Source organism: Glandiceps talaboti, chromosome 14 (genome assembly GCF_964340395.1).
Source record: "Glandiceps talaboti chromosome 14, keGlaTala1.1, whole genome shotgun sequence".
NCBI lineage: Eukaryota > Metazoa > Hemichordata > Enteropneusta > Spengelidae > Glandiceps > Glandiceps talaboti.
The window spans coordinates 24,155,157-24,167,750 of NC_135562.1; the positions used below are offsets into that span (position 1 = coordinate 24,155,157).

General features: G+C 35.8%; 1 protein-coding gene across 7 annotated transcripts in view; it reads left to right on the top strand.

Moving 5' to 3' along the window:
- The window catches only part of LOC144446048 (protein phosphatase EYA1-like), a 441,648-nt gene that overhangs the window by 176,599 nt on the left and 252,455 nt on the right, over positions 1-12,594 (top strand). Inside the window, exon 1 of one of the 7 annotated variants that reach the window (XM_078135732.1) lies at positions 1,936-2,003. The exons of the other annotated variants lie outside the window; for them this stretch is intronic. Within the exon in view, the coding sequence (XP_077991858.1) occupies positions 1,998-2,003 (6 nt within the window). The 5' untranslated portion in view covers positions 1,936-1,997. Of the gene's footprint in view, positions 1-1,935; positions 2,004-12,594 lie in introns of those variants that run through there. 7 annotated transcript variants of the gene reach the window in all.

Genomic DNA, 12,594 nt, shown 5'->3' on the forward strand with positions numbered 1-12,594 from the left:
GTCTAATTGGGAAATTGTTCAAATCAAAATGATTTTACCCCCCGGGGTGTGTGCTAGGGGTCAAAAATATGATTTAAGTCAAAAACTTAAACTCAAAAACTTCTGGGCATATTGGCCTGAAATTTGGTTGGAATGCTTCTACGGGTTGTTTAGACTAAGAAATGTTCATAACATAATGGTGCCATCAGGGATATGCAAATTAAGTATAAAAATGTGTCTTTTTGGTCAAAAATCTTTTAATTCCAAAACTATGATGCCTATTCTACTGAAATTCGGTGGGTACTTTCTTAGGGGTGTTTACATGAAGAATTATTCATGACATGATGATGTCATTTTTGATATGCAATTAGGGCTACCTGTTTGGTCAATAATCTATAATTCCAAAATAATTAAGCAGATTGGGGAATTTAATGGGGATGTATAAATAAAGGTGCATTCACAATGTGATAAGCCCATTGGCAGTATTATGCAAATTAGGTCTACAAATCTCAATTTTGATTAAAAACTTATACCTTGAAAACTATATTGTGAATGGGACTGAAACTTGATGGGGATGTTTCTGGGGGTGTTATTCTACAGTTATTGCTCAAAACATTTTGACACAACTGGTCCTAGTAACCATGACCACACTCTTAGTAACAGTGAAATGATGAGGCATATTACAAAGATAACAACAGGATGAGTAGGAGCCTGTAAGTGAATAATAATTCCAAAAATGTTTGCAAACATGCCTAGCAACAAGACCACACCCATAGCTACAACCAAATACCGTTGTGCTACAATGCCATTGACACTATTTTTCGCTCACATTTTCCTTAATACAGACCAGAAAGTTTACAAATTTCACAAAAAGTTCTTTTGTGCTTGAAATGACCATGGTAAAACAAATTGACAAGGTGATTTGACCCGAAAGATGAAGCTGGCCCTCTTTTGACAGGGGGATCTTGTATGGCAAACAGAACGTGAGTGTTTTTCGTACCTACTAAAATCACTCTTCAGACATACTATAAAGGTTTGTTTAAGGTAACATGTAACTAGTGTTTAATTTGATATTACCTAGCAGTTTTAGGTAAAATGTAAATTTAAATTTGCCTAGAAACAAGACCATGCCCATAGCAACAGACAAATGACCACATATATTGGGAAGATAACAAAGGGGATTAATAGACAATTGAATAAACACATTCAAAAAATGTATGTAAATTTGTCTTGCAACAAGACCATGCCCATAGTAACAGCCAAATAATCACATATATTGCAAAGATAACAGGAATTGAAAGACAAACAAATAAACATTAAAAAATGTATGCAAGTGTGCCTAGCAACAATACCACGCCCATAGCAACAGCCAAATGAACACATATATTGCTAAGATAACGAGGATTATTAGACATATGAATAAACATTTAAAATGCATGCAAATATGCCTAGCAACAAGACCACGCCCATAGCAACAGCCAAATAATCACGTATATTGCACAGATAGTATCAGGAATTCATAAAAGTGAACAAAAACATCTAAAAATGTCTGCAAATATATCTAACAACATGACCATGCCCATAGCAACAGCCAACTGATCGCGTATATCGCAAAGATAGCAACATGGTTGATAGACAACTGGATAGTCATTGAGCAAATGAACACCTATTGTTAGCATGGACTAGCATATGGATAAACATTTTTAAAAACTGTACAGTTGTGCTACAACGCTATTGGTGGTATTTTTATTCAAACATAATTATGATTTGAGCGTTTCAACATCAAAAATAGTTTTCAACTTTAAAAGAAATAAATGCATAAAATTACATGGTACTTCCAATGAAATGTGGAAGTTCTTTATGAAAGTATGAAACGTATACGACGCAATTAGATATCCAATTAAATGACGCGTATCACATCATGACAGTGTCCATCACGTACGTTCATTTGAATTGCCCATGTTGTACAGACTAGTCGACTATGGGGAACTTATTAATATAGCGACAGTGATTTGGACATGAAGGTAGGTGCAATTATCATCATTGCCATTTGGACCATTTTCCAGGTTTAGCTTAGTTCTTATTAAATATCATAATTCTGGTAGTTTTCCTGTGTATTCAATTAAATTAGTAAACCAAGGGGAGAATGGGTAAAATTACCCAGTTCTTGACCACTGAAACTTAAAAGGAAAACATGCTAGTCCCCCAAGACACCTCTAATGTACAACTTTTTGAAATTAGATGTGCCATTGATGGCTAGATTTAAGGTTTGGGATGATCACTGAGAAGATAAGAGCATGTTTTGGTGACTACATCACACCGTTGGATTTGCTATCAGTTGAGCTATCTTGCATGCAGGCTATGCAAATTCAAGTGAATTTGACCAGAATGTGATGTCATTCCTTGGTGCACGCCTGCACAGATTTCAAGTTCACAGGGTCACTTCAACTGCGACTGTGCAGTTCATCTATATTGTAACCTCCCGTTTTGGAGAAGTGCCAGACTGATATACAATGTAACTCAAAACTGAACCAGATTTAAACTTAAGGGTGATATTAAGTTTTTTGTTCCTACACATAATGATTGCTGGAATATAACAACCTTGTTATAGTAGGCTATTTAGTACATGATATACCCCTGAATTGACAAAAAGATCTGAAATGACTTTGTGATATCAATCTATTTATGTAGTGGAACAGGTGTAATGGCTTTTGAAATGAAATTATTCAAATTTACAGGGATACGCATACAGACATACGTACATTTACCCATGCATACAGAACAAATGTATGTCTTGCTATTGGTATCATTTGAACATAATGAATTTTAGCTCTATATCTGTGATTTTTGAAGTCCCAGTAAAAGTTAGTTGTCGAAAAAGTTGTTCAAATGTCTGCTACCTATTCTCAGTACAGGAAAGCTTGACTCGACTTCACCTCGCCTTCGCAATCCCCTACATACCAGCGATATGTACACTAAATTCCACAGCAAATAATAAACACAATTCAGTAAGATCGCTAGTATGCAGAAAGTTTACATACTTTATGGTAAGCATGATACCGGTCTATACTTTGATTCTATACAACTCGTTTACGGTGGCAATACCCTTTACGTAACACTTGGTTCAAGAATTTCGCGATGCACCCCACAATGAGGTGAACTTCCATGGCTCTTAAGTTCATTTTGTTTCTCAAAATATAAAATTCAGATGTGGATAGAAACTTATCGATATATATTTCGATATACATACCTTTACCTATCTCATTTGCATTGTTGTGATAATGTGTTAATACGAATAAATGCAGGTGTTCTGGCAGCAAACTTGCCCTTAGTATCGAAAGATTTATGTTTAAAAAAGAGAGAAGAATCTTGGCGAACTCTCCAGCAAACATTTTCGGTAGAAAGCTGGTGATTTCACTTGGAAGTTGAAGCTGACCTTGTTTGACCGACGATCTCCTCATGCATGCTTTCAGAAACAGAAATATGTGCGAGTATCGAACAAAGTAAAAACAATATTTAAAATTTTTAAAATTTTGAAGAGATGGTATGAAGTTATGTAGGCGAAATCTCCAGCATGATTGCCTGCAGATGCGATCTTACGGCCAACCACACATGTAATAATGGGAAGCTTTTATAGAAAGTTGTAGCATAGTTCTCATGGTAGGTGCTTTTAAGGCCAAGAAAAAAAAAAGTTTTTTGGTGAGTTTGCATCACTTAAATACCCCGCCTCGATCTTCTTTTTTTAGCTCCGCTGTCAGCGAAAGCTGAAAGCGTAGCTTTAGGTATAGGTTGTATTAAGGTATAGAGTATATAGGTGGAATCATTGGTGTCCGTCAAACTTTTATATTTTCATCATCTTCTCCGAAAGTGACAGTCAGAATTCTTCAATATTTGGTGTGCATGTTCCCTTGGGGGAGGCTATTCAGATTTGTTCATGCCAAGTTGATCTGTGCCATTTTCAATTTTTTATGATTTTTTTTCAAAAAATGACATTTTCATCATCTCCTCGACTACCATTCATCAGATTGCTTTGATATCTGGTATGTTGATGCACAGAGGGTAGCTTACTTAGATTTGTTAATTTCAAGTCAGCACGTCTTCATTTTTATTTTTTATGATTTTTTTTTTGTAATTTGAAAAAAAAAAATGAATATGTTAATGAGCATTATGACCGACGCCATATTGGAAATCAGTCGACGAGACTTAAAGTAAACTGCCACTTTTCAAAAGACACTATTGACGTCAAACAAGCAATGTAACATGTGCTATAGTCATAATTCTACGCATTGGGCACCCAAATGACAAGCGTTTGTTCGAAACAGGGTTGTAAACTTCAAATCCAAATTCTGCACCCCTTCTACATAATCAGCCAGTCCGCAACATCCTCATTTGCATACTCTATCCTGATTTGACCAGAAGCTGAAGCTGACCTCATTTGACCGGGCGATTTTCCACAGCAAGTAACAACACAGGACGTTCTTGATACTCACTAAAATCACACTTCAGACCCACTATAAAAGTGTGATGTTTTCAGATAACATGTAACGTGTGATTAATTCTATATTGTCGTGCAATTTGGAGTGACAGTGAACCAGAATGAAGACAACTTGCATAAGGAAGGCATGCCTAGGCATGTGGTTGAAGTTATATGCAAGAGCAGTCTCACTGCCGACTGTGAATCGACCAAACTTTGTTTATTGGCTGAAAGTTCACATGTAAAGTTAAACGACATGAACGTGTCTTGCCATTTCCAAAATGCAAATATTTGGCAAGTAAAAATAATTAAAATAATTACAACTTTAATTTGGCTTCAGACTTTGCATTATGTTTTTCGTATCTTTCCCCCGTTTTACATGTAAATCCGAAAAGGTTCTCTCTAGTCATGTCAGTGATCATACCAGGGCTGCTTTGAGTACGAGCGAAGTGAGGCATGTTGAGGTATTTTGTTGAGAATTATAAATATTGCGAAATGTCAAGTACAAGGTTTAAATATGATGAAAAAAAAAGGCTGAGTCTGCTGACAGGCGCCTGTCACAAGAAACTCTGTAAATTAAAATATCAGACGATGTATGTATTAACCGCCATCTTAGTTTCCGTACGGCGACAATCCCAAGTACCCGGATGCACGAGGGACTAACCCGGAAGCAAGTCATTGTCAGCCATACGTTACAGTGGTAACATCGTCCGAGAAATTGCTGCGTTCAGAGTGTCATTCACAGAATTGTTGTTTTCGAGTGAAAACCCGTCTTGAATTGTATAACTCTAACAAATGAAGACATGTCAAGTTATATTTTGAAAGTCGTATCGCTAGTTTTCTCACGTACTAATAGTACTATCGAGGCTCTACTTGGACTTGGACCTTACTCCAGTTCATCGGGAAGTCTAGCAAGTCCGATAATTCTTTCTGGTTTAGTTTACAACACTTTTGATCATGCAGATTATGTTGTTGTGATGAAAAGAAAAAAAAAAAGATCACTTCAACCATTTCGTTGTGTTTTCTTTGTGAAAGGTAATCGAACATGAACGAGTGTTACCACTGTAACATATGGCTGAGAATGACTCTCTTCTGGGTACTTGGGATTGTCGCCGTACAGAAACTAAGATGGCGATTAATACATTTCTTCCCTATATATATCTACTACAACTAGTACAAGTTGAATGTTGTTGACTTGGTAAATTTGTTAGAAAATTGAAATTGAAATTGCCTCAAAATTATTTTAGATCCCTAGTTTATTTCATTCATCATTAAAATTTCCCAGGGTTAAAGCTGTAAGACACTGGAATTATTTATAGCCAACCCCAAAATCCTCTTTTTTTTCTTTTTCTTGTGTGCATTTCCCAGTCATTTTTTTTCTGAGATTTTGTGCAATTTTTCATAACAGTAGATTTTTGTTATAAAATGGTGACTATGGTATAAAAGTACAATACATTACCAACTTCTGTGTAAAATGTGTTTTATAGTGAGACATCATATGAAACCAGTAACCACTTTATTACATCGCTAAAACAAAACTGCATAGTGAAGAGCTGAAGAACTGAACCACTTCTACATGTCACCAAAATAAAAAATAAAATTCAAAAAAAAAACCAAGCGGAGCTATTCTGACCGATAGGTCGCTTGTTCTTGTGTTTGTCCAGCCACTGCAGACTGCAGATCCAAACATGTATCTTGTACTTTGAATGGGAAAGGTTAAATGCTTGCACTAGCTCTATATGAAGACTCGCTCATTGTTAATATCAACCTGGCACCAGACTAGCTCACTCTTAATATCAACCTGGCACCAGACTAGTTCACTGTTAATATCAGGCTGGCACCAGACTAGCTCACTGTTAATATCAACCTGGCACCAGACTAGTTCACTGTTAATATCAACCTGGCACCAGACTAGCTCACTGTTAATAACAACCTGGTACCAGACTAGCTCACTGTTAATATCAACCTGGCACCAGACTAGCTCACTGTTAATATCAACCTGGCACCAGACTAGCTCACTGTTAATATCAACCTGGCACCAGACTAGTTCACTGTTAATATCAGGCTGGCACCAGACTAGCTCACTGTTAATATCAGGCTGGCACCAGACTAGCTCACTGTTAATATCAGGCTGGCACCAGACTAGCTCACTCTTAATATCAACCTGGCATCAGACTAGCTCACTGTTAATATCAACCTGGCACCAGACTAGCTCACTGTTAATATCAACCTGGCACCAGAATAGCTCACTGTTAATATCAACCTGGCACCAGACTAGCTCACTGTTAATATCAGGCTGGCACCAGACTAGCTCACTGTTAATATCAGGCTGGCACCAGACTAGCTCACTGTTAATATCAACCTGGCACCAGACTAGCTCACTGTTAATATCAGGCTGGCACCAGACTAGCTCACTGTTAATATCAACCTGGCACCAGACTAGCAAATTGGACAGGGATGTTTTAGATGTATTACAAATATAGTTAAACAAAGAAATTGATTTATATACATCATGCCATAATGTTGTAAGTAATGTTGTAAGATGTTGGAGTAAGCTTGAAGACATTATGTGATATTGTAAGTGTATACAATACCTTGTAAAAGACATAATATAGGCCTAGTAAGACACTTAAAACATAATTGCATTACCTGCAGCATACTGACACGAGAACCTCATATGAATGCTTTACTTGTCCTATTCACTAATAAAACCCATCACATATGTTAGAATTCTTGGACTGCTAACAGTCTGAGTGGATCATAAGAAGTACTCTTTCTATGTGCTGAAGGGAACATTGAAGTTTTTTGGAATAGAATAGAAAAGAGTTGTATAGTGAGCTAAACAATTGTGTGGTTAGTGGACACTGAGTATAATTGGTTAAGACGGCAGAAAAACTCAGCCTGTGGCAATTTGATCCACGTAGGTGGTGTATAGCTGTATACTTGTAGAGAACATAACCAGTGGATGGGACTCGCTACAGATAACATAGCCAGTGGATAGGACTTGCTACTAGACAACATAGCCAGTCGATAGGACTTGCTACAGACAACATTGCCAGTGCTGGCAGTGGATTGGGCTTGCTACAGACAGCATAGCCAGTGGCTAGGACTTGCTACAGACAACATAGCCAGTGGATGGGACTTGCTACTAGACAACATAGCCAGTGGATGGGGCTTGCTACCGACAACATAGCCAGTAGACGGGGCTTGCTACAGACAACATAGCCAGTGGCTAGGACTTGCTACAGACAACATAGCCAGTGGATGGTGCTTGCTACAGACAACATCGCTAGTGGATGGGACTTGCTACAGACAACATAGCCAGTGGACGACGCTTGCTACCTGGCAGACAACATACATGTAGCTAGTGGATGGGGATTGCTACAGACAACATAGCTAGTGGATAGGACTTGCTACAACATAGCTGGTGGATAGGACTTGCTACAGACAGCATAGCCAGTGGCTAGGACTTGCTACAGACAACATTGCTGGTGGCCGGGACTTGCTACAGACAACATAGCTGGTGGATAGGACTTGCTACAGACAACATAGCTGGTGGATAGGACTTGTTACAGACAACATAGCTAGTGGATAGGACTTGTTACAGACAACATAGCTGGTGGATAGGACTTGCTACAGACAACATAGCCAGTGGACGGGGCTTGCTACAGACAACATAGCCAGTGACTAGGACTTGCTACAGACAACATAGCCAGTGGACGGGGCTTGCTACAGACAACATAGCCAGTGACTAGGACTTGCTACAGACAACATAGCCAGTGGATAGAACTTGCTACAGACAACATAGCCAGTGGACGAGGCTTGCTACCGACAACATAGCCAGTGGACGGGGCTTGCTACAGACAACATAGCCAGTGGGTGGAACTTGCTATAGACAACATAGCCAGTGGATGGTGCTTGCTACAGACAACATCGCTAGTGGATGGGACTTGCTACAGACAACATAGCCAGTGGACGACGCTTGCTACCTGGCAGACAACATACATGTAGCTAGTGGATGGGGATTGCTATAGACAACATAGCTAGTGGATAGGACTTGCTACAACATAGCTAGTGGATAGGACTTGCTACAGACAACATCGCTAGTGGATAGGACTTGCTACAGACAACATAGCCAGTGGATGGAACTTGCTACAGACAACATAGCAAGTGGACGGGGCTTGCTACAGACAACATAGCCAGTGACTAGGACTTGCTACAGACAACATAGCCAGTGGATGGAACTTGCTACAGACAACATAGCCAGTGGACGGGGCTTGCTACAGACAACATAGCCAGTGGACGGGGCTTGCTACAGACAACATAACCAGTGACTAGGACTTGCTACAGACAACATAGCCAGTGGATGGAACTTGCTACAGACAACATAACCAGTGACTAGGACTTGCTACAGACAACATAGCCAGTGGACGGGGCTTGCTACAGACAACATAACCAGTGACTAGGACTTGCTACAGACAACATAGCCAGTGGACGGGGCTTGCTACAGACAACATAACCAGTGACTAGGACTTGCTACAGACAACATAGCTAGTGGATGGGGCTTGCTACAGTTTCTATATATACTGCATCCATTGGAAATCTGTCCACTGTAGTCATTGTAGGAATTAAATTAGTGTTATTTGCTGATACTGAGTTGTTAAGAAAACAAAAAAGCTTCCTGACAATGATGTTGTGCATCGACTTGAAAGCATTCCAAATTTCAAAGCATTTTGATTCAAGATGAAAGCAGAAAAAAATTGATGGGCTACGGATTATGGACGACGGACGATGATGGAGAATTAACCTCCCTTACTGGCAGCAGAGTTAATCAGCCACAATATGCAAATTAGGTCTAAAAATGTGTCTTGTTGGTCAAAAATCTATAATTCCCAAACTACAAAGCAGATTAGGCTGAAATTTAAGGGGGGTGCATCTTGGGATGTGTAGATGAAGCTGTGGTCACGATGTGATGATCCCATCAGTAATATGCAAGTTAGGTTAAAAAAATCTGAATTTTGGTGAAAAAACCTTATATCTTGAAATTGTGTGGTGAATGGGTTTGAAACTTGGTGGGGATATTTCTGGAGGTATTATTCTGCAGTTACTGTTGAAAATGTTTCAACACAATTGGCCCTAGCAACAATGACCTGTACCTAGCATGTATCGGCATATGAATAAACATTTTTAAAAACTGTACAGTTGTGCTACAACCTTATTGATGCTATTTTTAGTTTTAATGAGTAATTTGCATAATTGATAATTTTCAATAAGTAAACCATATCTAAAGAATGTGCACTTCAAATTCCGCATCATCAACCATAATTAATAAGCACACCTGTCCTATTAAGTCTGTTGCCATAATATTTAGTTTTAATGTGTACTTTGCATGATTAATGATATTTGGTAATTAAAACCATATTTATAAAATGCAAGCTTCAATTGCTTTCTTATAATGTGGTACGTATATCAACCATGACAAAGCACATATCCTACAAAGCCTTTTGGTATAATTTTTAGGTTTAAGAAGTAATTTACATAATTAATGATTTTCAGTGATTAGGCTATATTGTAAAAATGCAAACTTCAAATTTCATAATTTTGTACACAATAAACCACAGCAAATCACACATTTGATGTAGTTTTTATGTAGTTTTTCATTGTGATGTTTAATTTGCATAAATATTCATTTCTGAGAATTAGGCAATATCTTTACAATGCAAGTTTTCAATTCCAGATAATTTGTATGCATTGATGGTAAAGATGTGCATGTCGTGATGTGTCCCTTAAAGCTTGCTGATGTAGCTTATACTCGTAATGGTTAACTTGCTTAATTTATTATTTTTCGATAATAAGGCAATTTTAACAATATGCAAGCTCATGGATGCAAATTTCATATAGTTTCATGTAATTAATTTTCCAATTAAGGTGTACATCATGCAAAGTACCTTTCGCTCAGAATTTTGCATTCCAACAATGTGTGTCGGACCAAAAAATTTATGGTTTGACCCTTATGGGAGGCATTCAGTTTTAAATCTGGTCTAGTTATCTTTCTGAAAATCTCTGAATTGTGATCACTCTTACAATATACTAAAATTTGGAAACCTGGAAACCTTTGTGAAATGAAATGATGAAATAAGTAATACATTGAAAATGGTAAATTTTCACTTACAACATACCAAAATGGCAGTCAGTGAGATCAACCGGAAATGATATGATATAACTGTAAAAACTAATGGAAAATGACCCAAAACATTGGAAGTTCCTGTAAAATGACCCCAAACACTTGGAAGTTCCTGGAAAATGACCCAAAACACTTCCTGGGAATTCATGTAACCTCAGTTGATGAATTCTGTGAAAAGTCAAACTAGCATGTTTTTCCATAAGTAAGAAATATAAACATATCTCATATGATATCTTAGTTACATGTAATATCTTTCTAAGCTTATCTCACAGTTTACATACATATATATATATATATATATATATATATATATATATATATATATATATATATATATATATATATATATATATATATATATATATATATATATATATATATATATATATATATATGTATATATATATATATATATATATATACATATTATGTATGTATGTATGTATGTATATATATATATATACATATATATATATATATATATATATATATATATATATATATATATATATATATATATATATATATATATATATATTTTTTTTTTTTTTTTTTTTTTGGTAGTACTGGAACGCTTTCTTGGTTGTAACTCGGAGTTTCATGCATTGCACGATCATTGTCTAATGATCGCACAATGCGTGAAACTCATGTAACCTCAGTTGATGAATTCTGTGAAAAGTCAAACTAGCATGTTTTTCCATAAGTAAGAAATATAAACATATCTCATATGATATCTTAGTTACATGTAATATCTTTCTAAGCTTATCTCACAGTTTACATACATATATATATATATATATATATATATATATATATATACATATATATATATATATATATATATATATATATATATATATATATATATATATATATATATATATATATATATATATATATATATATATATATATACGGTGAGTATCAATCTGCTAAGACAGTGCTCTATACCGCAGTGGCAGAGCGTAATATATATATATATATATATATATATATATATATATATATATATATATATATATATATATATATATATATATATATATATATATATATATATATATATAATTTTTTTTTTTTTTTTTTTTTTTTTTTTTTTTTTTTTTTTGGTAGTACTGGAACGCTTTCTTGGTTGTAACTCGGAGTTTCATGCATTGCACGATCATTGTCTAATGATCGCACAATGCGTGAAACTCCGAGTTACAACCAAGAAAGAGTTCCAGTACTACCAAAACTATTGCTCTCTGCCACTGCGGTATAGAGCACTGTCTTAGCAGATTGATACTCACCGAGTTATATATATATATATATATATATATATATATATATATATATATATATATATATATATATATATATATATATATATATATATATATATATATATATATATATATATATATATATATATATCTTATATAGCTACCTTATCTCTGTCAAAAATTTATCTCAAAAAGTACTTGATCAATGAGAATGAAATTTGGTGTGATGTTTCTAGAAGTGGTACTCTGCAGATTTTCTTCAAATATTTGGACACAATTGGCCCTAGCAACCTTGACCACACCCTTAGCAACAACCAAATGGCAGTATATTTTGGTCAAATATCAATATCATCTGGTAGGCAAGTGAGTAAACATTCAAAGAATGTATGCAAATACCCCTAGAAACCATGACCACGCTCATAGCAACAACCAATGATCACATATATTGCGAAGATAACGAGGATTAATAGACAAATGAATAAACATTTAAAAATGTATGCAAATATGCCTAGCAACAAGACCATGCCCATAGCAACAGCCAAATGATCATGTATATTGCAAAGATAATATAAGGAATTCATACACAAGTGAATAAAAACATACAAAATGTATGCAAATATATCTAACAACATGACCACGCCCATAGCAACAGCCAAATGATAGCATATATCGTAAAGATAGCAAAACGGTTAGAT